This window comes from Melospiza georgiana, chromosome 3, assembly GCF_028018845.1.
Source record: "Melospiza georgiana isolate bMelGeo1 chromosome 3, bMelGeo1.pri, whole genome shotgun sequence".
NCBI classification, from domain to species: domain Eukaryota; kingdom Metazoa; phylum Chordata; class Aves; order Passeriformes; family Passerellidae; genus Melospiza; species Melospiza georgiana.
This window is the reverse complement of record NC_080432.1, coordinates 102,674,898-102,698,256: the sequence shown is the minus strand read 5'-3', so window position 1 is coordinate 102,698,256 and position 23,359 is coordinate 102,674,898. Positions and strand designations below refer to the sequence as shown.

General features: G+C 40.3%; 2 protein-coding genes across 3 annotated transcripts in view; one reads left to right on the top strand and one right to left on the bottom strand.

Annotated features, from left to right (window-relative positions):
- Positions 1-9,820, top strand: part of ZNF292 (zinc finger protein 292) — a 48,648-nt gene extending 38,828 nt beyond the window's left edge. The window contains exons 7-8 of one of the 2 annotated variants that reach the window (XM_058019624.1): positions 410-551; positions 2,234-9,820. In XM_058019624.1, coding sequence (XP_057875607.1) covers positions 410-551; positions 2,234-9,403 — 7,312 coding nt within the window. In that variant the 3' untranslated portion in view covers positions 9,404-9,820. The remainder of the gene's footprint in view (positions 1-409; positions 552-2,233) is intronic. The other variant, XM_058019625.1, reaches the window with a different exon arrangement.
- A 6,253-nt stretch (positions 9,821-16,073) lies between these two features.
- GJB7 (gap junction protein beta 7) lies at positions 16,074-22,316 on the bottom strand. Its single transcript, XM_058019626.1, has 2 exons — positions 22,270-22,316; positions 16,074-16,895 (listed from the first exon to the last, which is right to left on the bottom strand). Exon 2 carries the CDS (start codon positions 16,875-16,877, stop codon positions 16,074-16,076), a length of 804 nt encoding a protein of 267 aa, XP_057875609.1. The 5' UTR covers positions 16,878-16,895; positions 22,270-22,316.
- Positions 22,317-23,359: the final 1,043 nt, after the last annotated feature.

Below are 23,359 nucleotides of genomic sequence, written 5' to 3'. Positions count from 1 at the left end.
GGAGAGTAGCTTTAGAAAAAGTGTATCTACCACAGAGAAAAGCCAGGCTTTTGTAGATATTAGTAATTACTAAGAGTTCAGAAGTATACAGTTCCAGTCTGTGAATAGTAAATTACTGTACAAGACTTCTTTTTTTCCAAGGCCACATAATGAGTAAATTATGTAGCATAAGTTGTGGTAATACAGGTTTTATTCTGAACTGTCCTTCTGGAAGTGAGGCATTGTCATAATTTTGAAATTTAGATACTTAATAGTGTGGATATTTTAATAAAAGATAAGGTGTAAATAAATAAATGGCAGGCTTTTTCCTTTCTCAAAGACAAAGTGGAAACTGTTCTTAGTCTTGCATTTCTTGTTTTAAGACTAGTGGTTGCATTGCTGGCCCTGAAATATTGTTCTCTTGTTCTAGGGAACTGACTCTTTTCTGGAGTAAACTGCAGCAAAGGGTAGAGCCTTCTATTCAAGTGTATCTAGAGAGATGTCGTCAGCTTTCTGTGTTAACTAAGACTGTTTATCACATTTTCTTCCTGATTAAAGTAATTAATTCAGAGGTAAGGATACTCCTGAAAGAATATTTTTGCCACTTTCAATGGAACAGTAATCAGGAAAATTTATGAAAACTTCTTTGACATCCTGTCTTTCTGTATAGTATTAGTTTCAGGGCAATCCTAATGGGTTTTAGGAATGGCCATAGCAACTTCCTTCTGCAGGTAAATTATAAATTTATTCATTTTGAATCATTAAGACTTTGGTTCCTTTGCAAAAAGAATAGGATTAAACAGAAAAGCTGGATGCCACAACTGAGATGAAGAAAGAACTAAAGGTGAGGTTATGGCCTCTAGGTTTGTCTGTGTCCTCTAAATGTGGTATTTTCTGTAAGGAGGCCCTAACATTCCTCACCATTATTTTCTGTGTTTCAAAAATTACAGAAAATTGAGAGGACCAGCTTATGAGGAAAGGAAATGAAGGGTGTATGTTAATATATATGAAAAGGAAAATTACAGGACATTAGAAAAAAAAGAAGAAACTACAAAAAAACCCCAAAAACTACAACTCAAAACCTTTTGAATTGCCACTTATGAATGCAGTTTATTTTGATAAAATAAATACTTGTCACCTGTGGGCTTAGGTCCAGTGTTGTATTACAACCCTGCTCATCTTTCTCAGCTAACCTTGTCATCTAGTTTTCTTAGTTTCTTTAGTAGTTGCAATATTTAATATCAGTAGCTAAATTGAGCTCCTATTTCTGTAAGTTGGGAAATTAATTCTAAGAATAAAAATTCCTGGGTTTGTTTTTCGGTGTTCTGGTACAGCTAATCATGGGCTTCTAAATTTAAAGATTTTTTGCCCCCCTGTAAGATGTGAAATAAATTGGAATTAGAGAGGGGGAGGAAAATAACTTTCACAGAGTCTTGTGATATTAAGATCTCTGCCTGCTCTGTGCCATATTGATTTTTCTCCAGTGAGCATTTGAGCAATTACTTGTTGGCAGAAATTGGAGACCATGTAGGTAGTAGATTTGTACATTCATGAATTTACTGAAGTTTATTCTCATGTATGCCACAGCCCCTCTCATGCATGCCTGGCAGCATAAAAAGCTTGTAAAGTCAATGTAAATGTAAATGGTGTTGCCTTAGGGTATGAATGAGTAAAGACCACATGACCTTTAGAACATTCAAATGATGGAACATTTAACAAAATGTAACTACACACACTGCTTTCAGTTGGACTGAAGCCGTGTGTTCAGTTGAGGTCAGTTGATTTCTAAGTTATAGATCTTCCTGAAGATCATGTGTTTTTTTCTTTAACTGTAGCAGTTTCTGCCATTTGATTTCTACTCAGTGTTAAGTTGATGTTTCATAGAAGCTCATCTCAAATACCTGTGGCACAAGTGATAGGCTTTATTCCAAGGAAAAGGCTCAATATTGTTCTAATACAAACCGAACACCTCTAACATACAGTCCAAAAGTGCTCAAACTAGACAGGACATGCAATTAATTGGTCTTTAAGTTGTACATAAACTTCAGCATTTGTTAGTAGCATGAAGACAAATTATACAATTTAAGGAATAGCATCTGAGGAAAATCCATTCTGTTTCTTGAGGTAAAAAGTATTACTGTGAATGCCAGGTGCATTTTTTCTGACACTTATGATTGAATAATGACATCTTTTACTTTAAAAGTATAGAAAGAGTTAGATAAAATGACTTACTAAAATTAGTCTTGCTTTACAGATTGATGGTGCTGGACTTGCAACATGCATTGAACTGTGTGTGAAAGCATTGCGCTTGGAATCCAGTGAAAATGCAGATGTCAAGATATCTATTTGCAAGACTATCTCCTGCTTACTTCCCGATGATTTGGAGGTGAAACGTGCTTGTCAGCTGAGTGAATTTCTTCTGGAACCCACTGTGGATGCGTATTATGCTGTTGAAATGCTATATAATCAGCCTGACCAGAAATATGATGAAGAGAATCTTCCAATACCAAATTCTTTGCGCTGTGAGCTCTTACTTGTACTGAAAACACAGTGGCCTTTTGATCCAGAGTTCTGGGACTGGAAAACTCTGAAGCGTCAGTGTCTGGCACTTATGGGAGAGGAGGCATCCATTGTGTCATCCATAGACGAACTGAACGACAGTGAAGTTTATGAGAAGGCTGAGGATGACCAAGAAGATAGTAAAGAAACTTCTCTGAATGGCCTTGCTGGCATTGATGAGGCTAACAGCCTTCTTAGGGGTATCAGAGATGAAAAGCAGAAAAAGAGAGAAATCAAAAAACTCAGAGAGAGGGGGTTCATATCAGCTAGATTTAGGAACTGGCAAGCTTACATGCAGTATTGTGTGTTATGTGACAAGGAATTCCTAGGTCATAGAATAGTTAGACATGCACAGAAACATTATAAAGATGGAATTTACAGTTGCCCTATTTGTGCCCAAAATTTTAATTCTAAAGAAAACTTTGTTCCCCATGTAACTTTGCATGTGAAAAAATCTAGCAAAGAGAGATTGGCTGCTATGAAGCCACTGAGGCGACTTGGAAGACCTCCTAAAATAGCAACTGCCAATGAAAATCAGAAAACAAATTCTGTATCCAAACAGGAGCAGCGACCCATTAAGAAGAACAGCCTCTATTCAACAGACTTCATTGTGTTTAATGATAACGATGGCTCAGATGATGAAAATGATGATAAAGATAAACCTTACATACCAGAGATAGTGCCAGTTCAAAAGCCACCCCCTGTTAATGAATTCACCTGCCCTGTAACACTTTGCAAAAAAGGCTTTAAATATTTTAAAAATCTAATAGCACACGCAAAGGGCCATAAAGATAATGAAGAAGCTAAGCGTTTTCTTGAAATGCAGAGCAAAAAAGTGATTTGTCAGTACTGTAGACGACATTTTGTAAGTGTTACTCACCTGAATGATCATTTACAAATGCACTGTGGCAGCAAGCCTTATATCTGCATACAGATGAAATGTAAGGCTGGCTTTAACAGTTACGCTGAGCTGCTGACCCATAGGAGAGAGCATCAAGTCTTCAGAGCTAAGTGTATGTTTCCCAAATGTGGCAGAGTGTTTTCTGAAGCCTATTTACTCTATGATCATGAAGCACAGCACTATAATACCTATACCTGCAGAGTCACAGGCTGTGGGAAGGTGTACCGCTCACAGAACGAACTGGAGAAGCATGTTGAGGATCACAACAAGCAGCCTGAAAAAGAAGAGCAGCCTGAAAACCAAACTGATCAGCCTGATCTTAGTCAGCCTCCTAAAGCTAATGAAAGTACTGATGGAGTTGCAGTTAAAGAGGAATTGACATCTCCTCCAGCTGAAAACCGAAGCAGTTTCATTGAAGGAGAAAACATCTGGAACCAAATCAAAGCAGAACCAGTAGGGAATGAAAGTGTAAATGCATCAGTGAGTGTACTGCAGCAAAGCAATTCTTTGCCTAATGCTGGTTCAGAGCAGTCTCCTATGGGTTCAATAAAAACAGAAGAAACAGTTCCAGCAGGCAGCATTAAGCTGTCTGTTGTTAACCAGAAGATCCGAGATAACTTTGTGAAAAGAGGTAAATTGGCTGCTACTGCCAGCAAAGTAGATATTACTAAACCTGGAGTCCAGCAGTTGTGCCCATCAGTTGACTCTTGTCTTCCAGTTTTCCAGGAGAGAAAGGAGGAAGGCTGTCTCAGTCAGACTCAGAATGTTCAAGCTGTCACCTCAGACACATTAAAACCAGAAGCCCTTGAATCAAAAAGCTTAGAAAGACAAGTGAGCATTGTAAATCCATTCAGCATGCAGAATCAGACGGGGTATCGAAATGGTGTACCCATTTCCAAACTTGAAATTGAAGACAGTATTAAAGCTGCAGCTAATCTATATAACCTGCCTTTAAAAACTTTAGAAAGTATTACATTTATTCCATCACAGCCTAACATAAATAGCTCTTTAGTTCCAGCTGTGTCACCAGCAGCCCCAGTTCAGAAATTTAATTGTCAGGTTGAGGGGTGTACTCGAACATACAATTCGTCACAGAGCATTGGCAAACACATGAAGGCAGCCCACCCTGATGAATATGCTGCTTTTAAAATGCAGCGTAAGAATAAGAAGCCGCGGAAATCCAGCAATCTGCAAAACGTGCCGAATGATGGGAAGATTGTGTATCTTATGCCATCACAGGTGGGCAATCCCAGTGGTGCTGCTTTTACTGCACAGAACAAATCAAATTTGAATCCCACCTCTTCCAGTCAAGTGCAGCATGTCTCAAGTACTCTTTTCCCAACCCACCTAGAAAATCTGGCGAATCCTATGTTGCCTATAGTGGAAAGTGTCATAAATCCAAATTTGTCTGCTCGTATTAAAAGTGAGCCTGAGAGTGTTTTGTGTTCACAAATGGAAAATTTGTCTGCTGCAACCTTACCTACCCAGCTGGATGATCTGGCAAAAACAGTTATGCCTCTGAATATTGATGGTGGTTCAGATCCTTTTCTTCCTTTGCCTGCAGAAAATGGTCCAATGTCTCTATTTCCTTCATCAGCAGAGAATCCTCCAAATTCAGTCTTCTCACAACTGGAAAATAACACAAATAACTTTTCTTTGCAACTAGAAGGAAACGCTAGTTCTGCCTTCCCAAAAGAGGAGACTGTTGATCAAATATTTCCCTCACAACTGAGTAATGAAAATAACTTCAGTGAAACTAGTTCTCAGCACCCAGCTTCTGAAAAGGTGAAAAAAGATCGTGGCAGGGGCTCAAATGAGAAAGATAGGAAGCCAAAGCATAACAAGCGAGCAAAGTGGCCAGCAATAATTAGAGATGGGAAATTTATCTGTAGCAGGTGTTTCAGAGTTTTTACTAATCCTAGATCACTTGGTGGTCACTTGTCTAAGAGGTCTTACTGTAAGCCTCTTGAAAGATCAGAAATTTCTCCAGAAGCTCTGCAGGCTAATGGACAATCTTTGCTTGCCAGTATGATTCTTTCTTCAAATTCATTAAACTTGCAGCAACCTCCGGAGTCTGCCTTCAATCCAGAGACGTGTTTTAAAGATCCCTCATTCCTCCAGTTACTTGCAGCCGAAAATCGTTCTGCACTGCAGGCTATGTTTCCACGGGCCAATGTGACTAACTTTAATACCAGTGGGAATGAGGAAGGTAATCAAATTATAAAGCAAGCCTTGGAAACTGCAGGCATCCCAAGTAGCTTTGATAACACAGAAGTACTTCCACGTGTGGTTACAACAAGTTGTGTCTCTGGTACGACTCAGATGAATGCAGCTGTTCTCCCCAGCTCAGCCACGCCCTCTCTGCTGCAGACAGTCTGTAACGCCAGTACCCTGCTGACTGACCAAAACAGGACCCTCAATGCCAAAATTCCTCCATTAAATGAATGCAAGACTTTGCCTGTTTTTGCAACAGAGGACTTAATGCTAAAGACTGTTGAAAATGGCTTGTGTCCTAGCTCATATTCTAACACTGTTGCAGCAGCACAAAGCTTTGCAGGGAACAGTTCACGAGTTTCAGTTATTAGTAGTCCCAAGAATTCGGGATCAAGCAACTTGAATAAGAAGGGAACTAGCTCCTCAAAGAGGAAGAGAAAAACACCTACACCCCTGCTTGTGCCCAATACATCACAGAAATTAGCAGTAAACAATGCAACAGTAATGGGACTTCTAGGCAAAAGCACTGAAGGAAACATGCAAATACAGGGAGAAAGTTTTCAGTCCAACTTGCTGGCAAATTGTGGCTCTCAAAGAGTGGTGGAGAACCTTGCACAGAAACTCAGTAATGTTGACAATCAGTTATTCATGGCCAGTATCAAAGATAATTTCAAAACAAACCTTGAGGCTCATACAGGTCTGCCCCCTTTAACAGTAAAAACTGAAAATGGGGATTCCCAAATGATGGCTGCAAATTCTTGTGTGCAGGCAAATTCGGAACAACAGATTTCACAGGACAGTGTTATGCAGAACTTCGAAAAAACCCTGGAAATAATTAAAACTGCTATGAATTCACAGATGCTTGAGGTGAAAACTGAAATTCAGGATACTGTTGCTGCTTCAGGACAGAACTTGCAAGTAAATAACACCCAGTCTGCTTCAGAAAATTCAACACACAGTGTAAAACTACCCACTTCTACACAGCTTGCTGTGCACACAGGGAATGTTACTGCTGCAAAGGGTAGCTCTACTCAGACTGATATACCTCAAAAGGTTGATACTCAAATGTCAGAAATTTTGGAAGGCTTGCAAAAACTGAAGCTAGAAGATGATTCTCCCATTCCAATTTCTGAGACTGTTTCTCAGTGTCCTCCAGCAGATAAGCTAGCACCAGCAGTTCCTGTTGTATCACTTGAAAATAAACCCCTCATCCAGCTATCTCCAGAGGCAAGTAACATTCAGTTTAGTGATAGAGTTAATAAACCTTTTGTATGTCAGAATCCTGGCTGCAGTTACAGTGCTATGACAAAAGACGCATTATTTAAACACTATGGCAAGATCCATCAGTACACTGCAGAAATGATACTAGAAATAAAGAAACATCAACTGAAGTATGCCCCTTTCAAATGTGTTGTAGCTACCTGTCCAAAAACATTCACAAGAAACTCCAATCTCCGAGCACACTGTCAGCTTGTACATCATTTTACAACAGAGGAGATGGTAAAATTAAAAATTAAGAGGCCTTATGGCAGAAGATCTCAAAACGAAACCGTAAACACAGCCCCACTACCTGTTGAAATAAAAACTGTGCAGACACTAGTAATAGAAAACAAAACTGTAGCTCCATTGGTCAAAGAAACTCAGATGAAGGAAGTTGTAGAGCCTGTAAAAGTATTGGAAAAGCTTCTACCAGAAAATAATATTCCTGAAAGACTGGAAAAACCTCCCCAGGTGGTTTCTGTTCCACTGGAGCAGCAGAATCCAGCATCTTTTGATGGTATGCAGGAACAAGCCAAAGTACGCAAGGCGAGGAAGCACAGGAAGGAGAAAGAGGAGAGGAATGGTAGGAAGCCTGTGACAAAATCTCTGGAGTTCCCCACTAGATACAGCCCTTACAGACCGTACCGGTGCGTCCATCAGGGCTGCTTTGCAGCTTTCACAATACAACAAAACCTCATTCTTCATTACCAGGCTGTGCACAAATCAGACCTCCCTGCTTTCTCTGCTGAAGTGGAGGAGGAGAATGAACAAGGCAGAGAGGAACGTGAGGAGGTGGAAACCAAGCCTGCTGTCAGAGAGTTCAGGTGCGAGGTCAGCGATTGCTCTCGTATCTTCCAGGAAGTTACCAGCTTGATACAGCATTATATGAAGCTTCATGACATGACCCCTGAGCAAATTGGTAGCATGAAATCAGCTCCAGAAGTGGGAAGGTTTTTTTGTGACCAGTCTCAGTGTAAGTCTTCGTTTACAGCGTATCTTAATTATGTCGTGCATCTTGAGACGGAGCACAGTGTTGAGATAAAGCCAAACAAAGTAGAAGATGATGGCATGTTCAAGTGTGACTGTGAAGGCTGTGACCGTATTTATGCTACTAGGTCTAACCTCTTGAGGCATATTTTTAACAAACATAATGACAGGCATAAAGATCATCTAATAAGACCCAGGAGGCTGACACCAGGCCAGGAAAACATTTCAAGCAAAGCAAATCAGGAGAAACCGTTGAGGTCTAAACAGAGAGGACTCAAAAACAGATCGGGAAAAGAGGGCAGCAGGCTGTCAGTGAAAACAAAACGAAAGAAAAACATGAACTTGGAAAACAAAAACTCAAAAGGAATACAGGTTCAGGAAAATAAGGCTTATTCACTGAAACGCGGCAAGTACGTGTATTTAATAAAGGCCAGAAACGATGCCTTATCGGAATGTACCAGCAGGTTCATAACTCAGTATCCCTGTATGATAAAGGGATGCTCGTCCGTAGTCACAAGTGAAAGTAACATAATAAGGCATTATAAATGTCACAAACTGTCCAAAGCTTTTACTTCCCAACACAGGAATCTTCTTATTGTATCTAAAAAACACTCTGTCTCCCAAGTAAAGGAAGCCTCTTGTGAGCAGGAGGAAACTGATAAAAAAACTGATGTGAAAGAGCCTGAACAGAGTTTGACAGCGAGCAATAATGATTCAAGCACAACTACCTTATCACAAAAGGAAACTGAAAAAGGTGAGAAGGATGAAGTGGACGAACTGACAGAACTATTCATTACTAAACTAATTAATGAGGATTCTTCAACTGCTGAAAATCAAGCAAAAATCTCTTCCAGTGTAAATAGTGACTTGCAGGAGACCAGCTCCTGCCCCTCAGAGAAGCAAAAATCAAACAACCTGAAAAGAGCAAATAAAGAAAAAAATGTATCTCAGAGTAAGAGAAAGAGAGCTGAGAAAACAGAGGAGGCACTGCCCAGTGGTGTGAGTAACCTGCACAAGGAGGAGGAGACTGCTGTTGCCATTCAAACGGCCGAGGAGCAACCTGCAGCTTTTGACTGGAGCTCATTCAAGCCAATGGGTTTTGAAGTGTCGTTCCTCAAATTCCTTGAAGAATCTGCTGTGAAGCAAAAGAAAAACTCTGAAAGAGAATACCATAGCAGTGGAACCAAAAAAGGATCCCATTCAAACTCTCGGAAAGCCAGCGAGAAGGCCCCCGTAGCAAGTGATAATGTCTCTGGGTCGTGTTCTGAAACTGAAACCCTTGTAGTGTTTGCCAACCCATCACGGCTTCCATGTGGTGATAATGTAAAGATAGTGTTAGACAAGACTCTTAAAGACTGCACTGAGCGTCTGTTGAGGCAGCTTCAGGAAATGAAACCTGTGGTCAGTTTGAGAAAGCTCGAAGGACGTTGGGAGGATGATCCAGAGGTTATAGCTGCAAAAGTAATTGTTTTGGGTACTGAGGAGGGGGAATCAAAATACTGAAAACCTAATGTGTTTAACCATGACCTGTAATAGAATTTATTTTGAATAGGAAGCCATCAAGCATGCTAGTAACTGTGGAGCTCTTTTATTTTGAAGTGATTTAATCTAGCAAAAAACATGACATGAGTCATGTAAATGTCTTATTTGTTTTTATCCCTATGGGACTTGAAGAAAGTAATTGCTTCAGTTTTGTAAATACTTGATCAAGACCTCAACTTTCTATCAGATTGTCCTTTCCATAAACTAAATCTTTGTGAGTTGTCTGTGATTGGTATCTTTCACCAGGTTACTTCTCATGTATAACAGTTTTCTTTATTTGTAGATACATTTTTTTGTATATATTTATTATTGTAAATCATTTGCTGCCACCAGCAGTCTGTAAGTCTAAACTATTAAATGACACATTTATATTCGGAATTTTAATTTGTAACTAAGTGAGCAAGTTTTTAAAACTGTCCTTTAATCATTTTAAATTAAGAACTTTTGAACTAAAGCTAGCTAAGTCTGCCATATCCAGTTTATTTTGCATAAAACATTTATTTACAGAAGAAAAGCTGGATAAGATCACATTTCATAGGTTAAACGTACTGACACACTCTCATTTTTGTAAATTTTAACATCCAGTATCTATGGATGATATTCATATGTAGTTAACACATAAATATAATAGTTTTCTTATAGCTACATTTTTCATTGCTTTTAATTGGTTACAAAGCATTTATGATTCCATAATAAAAATGGAAATGTGAATAAAAATAGTTTGCTACATTGAAGATTTAAAACAATATTTGGTATTAAAGAATCCGTTGTGAATGTGATAGAAAATTAGTAGTGTGGAGCAGTGTATATATTTGAGGTGGTGATTTGTGAAGTAGCCCAGTATTGCCTTAAATAAAAACACATTTCATTTCTTGTTTTATACATGTGATCTTATAAAGGTTATTTTTGTTTCTGTAACTTAGATTGGTGTATAGTTTAATTTTTGTTAAAAAAACAAAACAAAACAAAAAAACTTCAGAAACCGTTTTTGTAAATAATGGGTTTATAAAACAGATGGGTTTATTTTGATAATACCAGTTTGGTATCTATCTATAAAATACACGAGTCCTTATGCCATACCATTAAAAACTAAATAAACAAGGCACTTTCTGAAAGGGAAGTGAGATGGTGATCTTACAGATAAACTCGGTGGTTGTGCTCTGTTGGTGGCATGGGCTCCCTTTGCGCTCTCTGCCTCTCGCTGACTGCATGTGGCACCTGTCACAGCCTCTCTTTTCCACACTGGAACGAGCCTCAGAAGCTGCTGGTGCTGCTTGTAGTGCCCGGGATTGGAGCAATTCCTCTGTATGCTGCTAACTGAAATGACAGGTATCCCGTTTGTTGAGTAACCAAAAGTGTGAATGCATTGGTGGGAGCTGTCAGTACCCAGGAATCTTCAGTGTTGGTTTTCATGCGTGGTTATGTTTGACTCAGCCAGCTGGATTGTGTGGTACCAAAAACTTTTCTTGGATTATTATCGTTACTGGATGTGACCTACCTTCAGTAATATAAAACAGTCTTTATCTTGGGTGAGATTGGCTTGATTTTTTTTTCTATAAACTTGTCTTGCTGTGTAAAGCTTTTGCATTAAGTGCTAGATTTGACTGCTTGTAAGCTATTCGCCTGGAATCTCTGACAGTTTTCCTAAATATCAGTGCAGAGAGCACCTTCGTACAGCCAAATGAAGTGACTTATTGCGAGAGTGAGGATTATGTGTGAACAGCAGCAGCACTGGACCTGGGGCACAGCCCTTGGTTTGCTTCATGGTGCTAAATTGCTTACCTTCGCAGAAAGCCTGTGCTTCCATTTCAACAGAGCCCATCAGCTCCTCTCACTTTCCATCCCTCCCAAGTGACCAAACTCTTCCTATGCCACGTTAGTAAATCAAAGGTGCAGTCTGAGAATGATAAAACCAAAACAAACCCTTGCATTGTGACTCTTAAGAGGGATCATTATAATCATTACAAGTACACAGTGCCATTTTCTACCTGCCAGAGGCCGCTGATCCCCCTGGATGGAGCTGCTGTTGGATACCAGCGACGGTGATTGTACAGGGAACTTCTGCAGGGGAGAAGAGGGCAGAGATCCTCAGGAGAGGATCCTCAAAGCTCACCTGAATTCTCTTGTTTTCAGCTGTACCTAACCAGTCACTGTCAACAGACCTCGCAACTGTTAGTCTTTAGAAGAATGTTTGTGTTGTGTAAGTTGAATAGTTTCAACATTCCCAATGATTGATACTGTATCATTTGCAGTTCTTGGACTGAGAATAGTATACAACTATTTAGCTACACAGTGTTAAACTAGAATGCTATTTTAAAAAAGGATTAAAAAATCCAATGCCATAAATATTCAGGAAGCAATTTCTGATTTGGATCTGAATTTCTGAGAATAAAGTATTTAATATTGTCTCATCCCAATCAATTAAAGCAGATGCTATACCCATATAGTTAGTACATTCCCTGGCACATTCCCTTTTACATAGTTACTGACAGCCTGTCCAACAGGTAAGCTAGTATGGGGCTTGTTGTTTCCTTTTTAAATAGCCAAGAGGAGTATTTTGAGCTTAAAATGTACCAAAAGCAGGGTCTGATTTAAAATGTCACAGACTGCAGAGGGTACTCTAGTTTGTAAAGCCACCTACAGAAACTCCCAAGGAGATAAAGTTGGTGTTTGCATTCAGATGTTTTACCTTGGGTGATAGAGAAAACCTCCCACGCTAGCAGTTGTAGCACACCTGGATGGGCAGCCTCTCTGGGGCCTGTGGCCACAGCCCTGCCCTCGGCTGCTGGGTGGGATGGGGCTTCGAGGTGGCTGAGCCAGATGTACCAGCAGCACTTCAGCCTGCTTTGGAGTGCCCCAGAGTGCTGGCCTCACTGCCCAGTCCCCTGTCTTCTGCCTTGTCTTTCTCCTTCCTCTGTGTCTCTGCCTTCCAGAATTGTCACCCATTAACTGTGGAGCATTCAAACAAGGTCCTTTCTTTGAAGCCCCATGTTGCCATCGGGAATGTGCTGACTACAGCTGCAGGTGTTGCTGATGGGGAAGCAACCAAATTGAGGGGTGTGTCTGAATGCAGAACATGGACTGTTTTGTGATCAAAAGACACCTCTAAACTGACAGACTCTCTGGTGCTCAACTATGTCTACAAATAAATCTGCTATTACCTGAGCCCTAATTCAGTGTAAATAAGAGTAGTGGGTTTATCCCCACATGTTTCAGAGTAGTCCTTCTCAGCAGGATGGGGGAACGGTGGCTTCTAGAGCATTCTGCTGGGACGTTTGGTTTAGGATGCTGGATAATAAGTGAGCAGTGCTTGTACAAACAGCACTGGAATCAGTTGTTGGGTCGGGTGAGGAGCAAGTAGTTGGCTAATTGTTGCAATTAGTTTCTGTGCCAAAGAATTGGTTGGGGCTCCCACCTTTGTGCAGGGGAGGAGGGACAGGGGCAGGGACAGGCTACACTGGGGTTTAGGTCCTCACGTTGTAGAAGCTTCTGCTCATGCGCTGCTCAGCCCTGCCTGCTATGGAGATGATACAATTAAAGGGATAGGAAATGGGGCCTCTGGTACTGGAGAAGGGACTAGAGGAAAGAAACTATCAGCAAATAGCGAAATATTTTGTCTGTGTCTTTTTTTTCAAACTTCTTCTGTCCCAAGGCAAGAAGCTTACTTGCATTTTAAGGAAAATGAGAGTCTATGTAAGACACAGATCTTTTGATGTTTGCAGGGATGTTTTGAAATACTAATGAGGTAAATATTTTTGTATGAACGTGCATGCAGTGATTATGTTATTTCTCCATTACAGTATGGGCTCAGAGCAGCTTCCTATCAATTGCTTATATCCTTGCAGAACACAGAACTTGAGTTCAGTTTTTTAAAATGTTAGTCTGAGTGATTCAGAAGTTTAGGGACCAAACCTGTAAACTCCTTTGAACCAAAAATGTAACAGCAAATGCCTTCAGGGGTGCATGGATGAGTGAAACTTAAACTGGAGAACAAAGGCATATAAAAGCAGAGAAAGGGAAGGAGCCAACAAAAGACTAAATGGTTGCAAAGAGCAAGGGTTCAGAAAGCAGATGAATTGGTTTCTGTTCTCTCAGGTTAAGTGATGCTCATTTTCTTTTCATTAGTAGCCATGTCAAACACTCAAATTTTGTAGCACATGATGTGAAGGCTACTTGGCAATTTGCTGTGAGTCGGGTTATGTGGAATTGGTCCATAATAATTTTTCATAGTATTTCTCATGTAAGGTACTGGCTTTGTCAAATCTGAAGCATCCTCCAAGACTCGAAACATTGATTTTGGAATTTATTTATAATGTCTTGGCTGTTGGAAGGTAGAATTAAAAATAAAACTTTGAATATCCATTCCAAAGAATTAGAGTTCTTGTTTGATGGGAAAATTTTTGGTCTAAGTGGTAATCTCTGACCAGCCACAGGGCTTTAGGGGGTCTCTAAAACCCTTCAAGCCCTGACTTAATATACTTTTTTATTAGAGAGCTGCTAATGCACTAATTTTATCAGAAACTTGTGTTGGCTAAACTGTGTTTGCTTCTCTTCATTTTCTATCAAATAAACCTTACCTTAAAAACAATGAATAAATATTTTTTCATTAATGTGCTCTTAAAAATCTGTCCACAGTTATTAAAACCCAGATATTTCAGAAACATTTTTTTATTTTATAGTTTTGCCCTTGTCTTTATAAAAGGATGCATGAGGGTCCAGACAGGCCAAGGTAATTTTGGGGTTTATTCTCAGTTACTTAAGCTGCAGCAGTTGCAGTTTCACAGGGTTCATGGGCAGTTTTGCTTCAGACACACTTTGGTGGGCTGTGTCCAGGAGCTGCAAAAGACTTTCTAAAGTATTTCTGTCATGAGCTGCCTTCTGTGTATGTAGAGGTTTAACAGAAAATATTCTGAATTGTATAAAGTGCCCTGTCTCTGTATATAAGCACTGATTCAGCATCAATCAAGAGTTAAAACTATCTGGCTGCAAGCTGGTATCTGAGGGACTGCTGGTGCTGCTAATTTCAGCAGCAGCAAATGTCTAACCATATTTGATAAAAGTAGGTTTATTCTAGGGGAAAAAACCAAACAAACAACGAACCCTACTTTGAAAATCACCATCAAATCACCATGCATAGCTTGTTCATTAGTTGCTAAGTTTTGTTCTGTAACTGCTACTCATTAAATGTAATGCTTTGCAACCAAAGCCGTGGGGCTGGAGGGGGCCTCGGAGGAAAAAAAAAAAAAAGTAGTTAACCTGCTTTTGCCACTGTTTCTTCCTCCTTATTCTGGCACAAACAATAAAATTAGTTCAGCATTCAGGCAGCTCCACTTCAGTTGGTGTTTTTGTCTAAACCGTGCATTTTGATCAGGCTCAGTACCAGATGTATGTCCAAAGGTCTTTCATTGCAACAACAGAAAGCGAACACTACCCTGAAGAATGTTTTAAGGCACTACTTTCCATTGTCTTAGAAGCCTAGGTTCAACAGAAGACATGTCTTAGCTGATTTCTGTCCCTTTCCTGTTAACCCAAACAACACAGATAACAAAGAACAGAGGTGTGTGGTGTTTATGAGATACTTTGAAATTTGGGGGAGGGAACAGATGATTCTTTTTTACTTTGTTTCTACTGGAGACTTTTCACATTTTTATATTTCATGTGTTCTGCAGCAGAGAAAGCTACTGAAGGAGTAGCATATTTTCAGCCTTACTAAAGGGACCAGATTCTTGGCTACTTAAGACTAGGGACTACTGGCTACTGTATTGTTCTGCTGTGTTGTGTGGTCTGCAGTTCTCTATTCCGATCCTAGGGAAGTAGGAATGATCTGTTCACCTAAATGCCACAGAGCAGAAGACAATGACATGGGAGCTGCTTGGTGCAGGTGACCAGGGGTTAACTCTGTACCCTGGTACATGCTGCTTGCACAAGTTTGAGCAAGTGCCTTTCTTAAGGGATGCTTTTGGATTATTAACACCCTAATAGCTGTAAAGGCTTAATTCCAGAAGGAGGTGCTCCACAAACAGCTAAATAACCAAATCCGTCTTTATCACATGGGCTAAACTAGATGTGTCTACCTCTTCTTGGTTCTTATGTTTTTGAGATCTTTTATAGTACAATGGAGTGGACTCGTGACTATCCAGCTCACTTCAAGGCACAGCAATCACTCTACTTTGCCATTGCCATTTCAGCAGTTACCAGGTCTGATCCGCCCACCTGACAAATCCTGTACACCCCTTGCTGTTCATCTTAATCAACCCCAGGTTCTTCCTATCTCTGCATATAAAATGCCTATTTTTTCTTGTACCAAAGCAATTCTGTGTAATATTCAGTACACAACTGTTTGAGCAATTGTTTCAGCATGATTTATCATAAGCATCTGTGTTTATATTAAAGCTTCATGGAATTCTCAGAACTTCTACATTTCTTTTTTCAACATGAAAAGCTCTCAGTGATTCTATGTACGACATACATAATGTAACCGAATTTATCAGCTCAAGTAATGGGGAACTAACAGAGAAACAGCATTTCCTATGTAACTATCCTTTCAAAGGATAGTTCTGCAAAGCACTGATTGGAAAAGCAATTTGTCAAAAACAGCTTGTGTAATGGGAGGGTGGTCTCCAGCCTTCTTTCAAGTCAGCGGGGAATGTTTTTCATGTTCATCTTGCATATTCAGAGGCAAGGATGATGAGCTGTTGTGGAGTCGCCCTGCAGCTGCTGCTCTGTTGTGCCTGGTGAGTTCTGATTCGCAGCAATTGCTTTTTGAGCCTTGCTGCTTCTTCACGTGTCTCTTCAGATAACATTTTACGGAGTATTTGAACATCAGATAACTCAGTTCACTTAGATTTAATACAATGCACAGGCATGAAGTTGCCACCAAAAAATAGAGGAAAATCATTTTCTCTGTGGGTTTGGGAATATAACAGTCTACAGTATTGGGACATGGTTTTATGTCACATTTCACAAGATGTGGTATTTTGAATCCGTTGTACAATTTATAGAACAGAACAAGAAAAAATATTTCAAGTCCTATTTTTAAAATGAGGCTGATTAGGTAAGTGCACAGCAATCCACCATCTATCTTTCCTGGATTTTTGTAAAGTTTCTGGTTGTGGTGTTTCTCTCTGTTCTCTCTATAAGCAACATGAAAGACAACCAAGAGTGAAGGGGTGGAGACCATGATTAATTGCAAAGCCCAAAATCTGATGTGAGAGACAGGGAAGAAATGGTCAAAGCAGACATTTTCACAACCAGGCTGCTTGATATTGCACTCAAATTCATCATGTTCATGTTTCCAGATGTTTTCTGCGGCAGCAACATAAAGCAGTAAGCGGAACAGGAACACAACAGCTACCCAAATTCTTCCAATTCCTGTTGAGTATTTATTCACTCCACTCAGCAGATCACGTAAGAACACCCAGCTCATTTTTCTCATCAAGGAAAGATGGAAGTGCTAAATCAAAGAAACACAAGATCAGAGAGATGCATCCTCTTGGGTGAAGACAAATGAGACATTCATTCAACATGAAATATAACCAGTAGCTGAAACAATTTAAAATTATTAAGCATTTAAAATTAATTTAATATTATGAAGCATTTAAATAAGAACAACAAGCTGTTCTTATTTCTGATAATTTAATAATTCTGATACATTCTGAGGCTATTGAACAAAATTTTTTTGCTGTTTAAATACATTTTGTCAATTAGGCTGAAGTCTGATCACTCTGTTAAGCTGTCCTCTGTAAGAAATGTGCCTGTTCTCCCTGAGGGTCTCCTGACTGTCAGGTAGGGCTTTCCCTGGCAAGTTCAGGCTGGCACTACCACTGAATTACACCCAACTTAGCCCTGTCAGTTATGCAGATACTACACACAGTCAAGTCAGATTTCACTTTCACATTTATGCATAGGAACCAAGTGTCCCATACTAAGTTGACTGCAAAAATGCAAATTGATTGCTTTTTGTCTGTGGTCTAACTTTTGGGTAAACTTGTGCAATATTTTAAATATTTTCCTGCTTCATTGGATTTTATTTGTTGTATTTCTTACCATTACTCCAAAATATGTGTGCACATTTTGTGTGCGTGTGTTTTACAGTTTCTTATCTGCACAAGCCTTCCCCTATCCTAACTCTAGAACACTTCTTTTGGAAGAGCTACCTAAGGAGCCACTGGCAGGGAGACTCATCAGAGTCAAAAGGAGACCTGAGGCACCCACCAAGAATATACAGTCACCATTGCACCTGGCCCCATCTCCGGGTCTGACTGGATCCTTGGGGGTGTCAAGCTCCTTTGTTTGTAAGAGCAAAAACTGGATGCATTCCTGGCACACAGAGTAGCTGGGAGACACAAGGTGAGGATGGAAATCAGAAGTTTCCATGTGTTATGTCATTTAATGTCCTCATGGAAACTTCTGCTTCTGCAAGCTCTGCCTAGCAGGAGAGAAAATGCCCCTCCGTGGCTGCAGGGGCACAAAATCCCACTGACCCTGCTGTAGCTGCAGGTACTGCTGATGGAAAAGTTCATCAGCAGGCAAGTTGGAGTAGTAATCAGGCCACAGCATCACAAAGCTTCATGAAAAGGTATTCAGGCACTGGAATGGGCTGCCCAGGGAGGTGGTGGGGTCACCATCCCTTCAAGGTCTTCTAGAAATTACTGGACGAGGCATTTAGTGCCATGGTCTATTGACCATGAGGTGGGCATCAGTCAAAGGTTGGACTCAATCTTGGAGGTCTTTTTTGACTTAAATGATTCTGTGATTCTCTAAGGCTCAACACACATGGAAAGCTCCCTGCTTCTTTTGCTGTCCCTCGTTCTGCAGCCCTATGGTCAGGCTTCTGCAGGGAAGCAAGGTTATTTGGATATTCCTGCCTTGCTACCATCAGAGCTCAGCACTAGCTTGAGGAGCAGAGGGACAGCTGCAGAAATTTATATATTCCTGATTTATACTGCCAAGAATGGTTACCAAGCTACTCCTTTATGCTGCAGATAAAAAACATAACAGGGAAATACCAGCTTATATCCTTTCAGACATATGCTCCTATGCTTTTAAATATGTTTGGCAGTGTGGTTACTTTTTCATTAAAGAGCTATTCCTGTCTTCCACACACAGAGTTCAAGCAGAAATTTAAATCAAACTTTTGAAGACATGAGCTTCAAGGCTTTAATGCTTTCTAAATAAGCAATACACAGTCACAACAGTCTCAAAGGAGCTGAACAGCAAACATGAACACACCACCACTAGTGGTATATATTACCACTATGTAATAAATCACAGGAAAGGAAACAAAGCATTCACTGAGCAATGTTAGCACGTGCATGTGCATCTTGTGGATGAGCTGTCCTCTGGAGATTTGAAGAAAAACCTCAAGAGACCTCTTCTAAGGTTTTAAGATGTGCCATGGACTGTTGGAGGGAATTCTGAATTTTGTTATTCCATGGAAAACAAGTGTGGCTGCAAGGGGGCTTTTGCTGCTGGCCACGCTAAGTGCACCATCCTTTTCTAAAGTAAAAAAGCCTGATTCCACCTATAAATCCATGGCTGGAGTTCCACCAGTTCTGAGCCTCCAGGTGAACAGAAATGAAAGATACGCTGGGTCACCAGCAAGGCACAAAAATCAGTGGGAACCTACACTGGTGGAAATCAGGCCATGGTTTTACCAAAATACAGATTGAGAAATTTACCTCGAGGTCTCTTTTTCCCAAAGCTGAGCTGCTACTTCCTTAACTGAGCAGCAGGAGGGATTAGAAAAGAGCAACTTTACACTTTCTTTGCCAATCCCACACTGAGAACAAAAAAGGAGGGTGAGAAGTCCTGACCAAAAAAAACAGGGACCAGGAATTTGACTAAAGTCAACAGATCCTGAGCAAGGGGCAAAATCCTGCCAGACAGAAGATTGGATGGATGACATTCCTGCAAAGCTAATTTGAAAGAGAGCAACACATTCTGTAAACTATATGTTTAGTAATAAGGCATCAGGGATTCCATAGAACTGAACATTCCTGGTCTGTGTGCTCTGTTGAAGAGAAACTAAAATTTATTGAAGGACTGCAGGGCAGGTCTTGTGGCCCACAGTGCTTCTGCAGCCAGAGGTCTGCAGAACTTTAGTTATATTTTTCCAGTCGCAGCCTTAACTTGATAATGAGAAATGGCTGTAGAGAACAACCTTCAGCTTCAAACCTAAAGGGCCACAGAGCCTCTTTTGTAGTATTGTTTGTAACTAGCACAGCTCCCCTGTTCAAAGGAGCTGCAAATGTGCTTTGGAAAGGTTATGTTTGCTTTATTACCGCTGTTGCTATAGATGTGGATGTTAACTGATGCTTTCGCATCCTTTGAAAATACAATTAATTCACTGAAGCATTGCAAAGAACACATGGAATGGGAAAAAAAAAGAAAATGGACTTCAAAGACAAGGAGTTACTCAACAGGTAAACAAGAGAGAATTGATTTATGGGACAGCACAGGCACAAGACTGATGAGGGGTCAAGTCAGCTCAGACTAGAGAAGACATATTAAGTGGGCTGTATGAAATTCAGAGCAAGGTGAGGATTCAGACAATGAAAAAAAAATCCTCTAGTAAACACATAGCTGGGCAGTATGAAAAATATGACAGTGGTATTTTGTAACACTTCAAGAAGTGTTAGTACACATGGCAGCAGACGCTGAGTATGTTGGGGCATTATGTTTTAGCAAAATGATATTCTGGCTAATGTAAGGACAAGAGAGGAAAAGTGTGATCCAAATCCTTGCAACCAAGGAGAGATTTTAGCCTTAGAATCTAGAGAAGGTTCATGTTGTGCGGAAAGAAACAAAGGGAGTCAAGAAGGGAAGCTAGCTAAAGAAATTGAGTAGATTGTGGGAAATGTAGATGACATCAATTTGTGTCGGGGTAATGTCCGATGCTGAAGCTAAAAATGAAATTACTCAAAGTTTTAAGAAAGTTACAAAAGCATTCAAGGGGGATCCCCTTGACACTGTGGACATAAAGACCACAAAAGAGAGTTGGCTTCTATTAGAAATTACCAAGGAGGCATTAGAGAGAGTTAAACAGTAGAAGATAGGTTATTTGCACCAAGTACTCAAGGAAACATTAAATGGAGCAAGAAGTGAAAAGCAGGGATTTGTGGTTAGACTTACTTCAACCCTCTGCTCAATACACACATGCACACCCCAGTTTGAACAAAAGCTGAAGATAAGAAATATGTTGATTTGTTTTTCTCATTACTAGCTGAAGTGTGAGTGGTAAGCATGAAAACAAGATTTGCCAGCCAGGAAATAGGGCAAATAATCTCTCTTCCTCATCACATACATCCTTTATTCCCTATATGGGATTTAAACACCCCCACCAACATACACATGCACTTTGTCCTGCTCATGAGAGGCACAAATGACCAGAAAAGGCTTCCCACCCTGTTTCCCTGACATGTATCAGTGACTTGATTTTCCCCCTTGGGGTTGGGCACGTGTTCTGCTGAGCAAACAGAGTAACCTGAATGCACCATTAACTTCTGAGTGTGCTGAATGTTCTTTATTGAGTAAAGTGTTTGAGTAATGCTATTGTTGTTGAATATGTTCATCAAATATTAATTTCTGTCATTCACTGATGCCTACAGGAGGTTGGCTAATGTGCATTGAGTAATGCATCCATTGAAAAGCACAGTGCTCAGAGATTTACTTCACCTAGATTTCAATCAGCTCTGCTAATTTAATTACTTTAAAAGCAGAAAGGGTATTTTTGTGTGGAGGAAAATGGCAGGCAGAAGGCAGTGACAGGAAAGTAAGAAAATGCAAGAACAAACTGAATAACAGGAAAGGAAGTGGGGAAGCATCCTAAGTGTTCGAGGCACAAAGGGCAGGCAACTTGGAGATCAAAGAGCTGGCAAATTGCAGGAAGAAGGCACATATTTTGGGAAATAGAGATGGAACAGTGCAAAATAAGAGAAAGAACACAAGCCTCTGAACAGTGGATCTATCAATTCTGTACAAGCAAGCTAAATTATCCTCACAGTTTGAGAGATGGAAGAGCTCTTTTTTCTGATCTAAACATTGCTGGGGAGTTTTTGCTGCACCTACAACTTATCTTTATTTATTTATTTATTTTTAATAACAGGAAGAAAGAGAACCATAAATAGTAACAAAACATGATAAAGAAGAGAGTAGAAGTAGAAATCACAGAGGATATAGGACCATAAAAAAGCAGAGCTGGTAACAATCTTTAAAGTCCATTCTCTCCTTTATTCTTTACACTTCAATCAAAACAACATCACAGCACCTTTTTTTTTCCCCAAACACCGAGGATCCTCCCAGTGTTATGAGGAAAATAAAAAACAAGTACTGGCACAATGGTTCCCATAAACAACCAAACAAATAATGAAGCTTATCTTCAGGTGTTCATTTAGTAACTGCTTTTTGCCCTTATCTTTTCTGTTTGTTGATATTAGCAGGCATACATCCATTTTATGGTTGCTGAGTCTGTTTCATGGACTGCCTACTGCTTCCTTAGTGACTACCAGAGGTGTGAGGTCCACAGGCTGAGAAACACTGATTTGCTTTGTTCTCTGGCCCTAAAAAGGCTTGGTTGTGCAGAAACTGTTCCTGGCAGTTCAGTCTATTCTTAAGCTGATGGAAGCTCCACTACTCCCCTCAGCATGCTGCTCTCATTACTCAGTGCTCTGCTACAGAAGAGGAGGGATCCAGGAATCCTCCTGGGAACACCAAGGATCAGTACCACTTGATTCAAAGGCACATTACCAAGCTACACATGTACCAGCTGTGCAAACTATTGCACATCTGCAATAGGGGCTGAAAAACTCTTGCTACAAGTCACTAACCTTGCAGTGACTTTGCTTCTTGTTCAGTGCTGAGAGTGCCACGGTGATCTCCAGGTCCTTATGAGACAGTCAGCAAGAGAAAACAGAAAACATAAAAATTAACTCTGCCTTCTTCAGACAACTCTCCTCTTTTTATTAAAATTTATCAAAATTTATTAAAATAAGTAAAGCTCTAACATTAATGTAATATTGACAGTCATTTTTTAAGGCTCTTCAAAAACAAGCCAGGCAGAACCTGACAACCCCTGAGCAAACACAGCCCTCCTGGGTCTGTGTCCTGGCCAAGCTGTTCACTTCTGCCATGACCACTGCTAGTCGTTGGTAGTGCAGCAAAGCCCATGGTTCCAAGGCTGATGTGAGCCAAAACTTTCCCACCTATTTCATCCTTCAGGTGCTTCCAGAGGAAGGAGAGGCCCCCAAATGGCAGAGGTAAACATACTGGCAATAGCTTACTCTTCTCATGTGCAGACAAAAAGTAGACACTGTAGATACTTTAGAATGAAATTCATTTCTATGAACCCTTCATTAACATGTAATGGGGAAAGGGCATCCTCTCCTACAAACATTGCCAATCTAGACAGAGAAAACATGTGCTGTCAAGGGGCAGATGTGGTTTATCCAGCATCACTCAGCACATCAGAGGCAGAGCTAAGAAAAGAGCCATGGTCTCTCATAGCCCAGGCCCTTGCTTTCACCTGCCTTAGCTTGCTGATTCTAACCTCTCACTGTTCCATGCCTGTTATTAACTTTTAACTCCTTGGAGCAAGAAATAAGCTCTTTGGTCCACTGGGAGATAAACCTCTAACTACTGTGATATTAAAAGCAGGAATAAATAGGGCTTAAAATAGACATATGGTATGTAAAGACATTAGCCTAGATACTTATTTGTCAACCAGCTACAGGAAGGAAAAGTAAACACTAGATGGAAGAGGGCTCAGCTGGCCATTTAGCACAATACTGGAGCAGGTTGATTTGGCTTTACATCTGACTTTCACATGGTTTTCTGCAGTGGCTTGGGACAAATCTCTTTTTTTTCCTGTGCTCCAGGATCTTAGTTGCCAAACATTCACTTTCCTGAAAATACAACTTG

What these genes read in the sequence shown, in the direction of transcription:
- GJB7 (XM_058019626.1), bottom strand. Translation starts at nt 16,877, where the DNA reads ATGAGAAAAATGAGCTGGGTGTTCTTACGTGATCTGCTGAGTGGAGTG.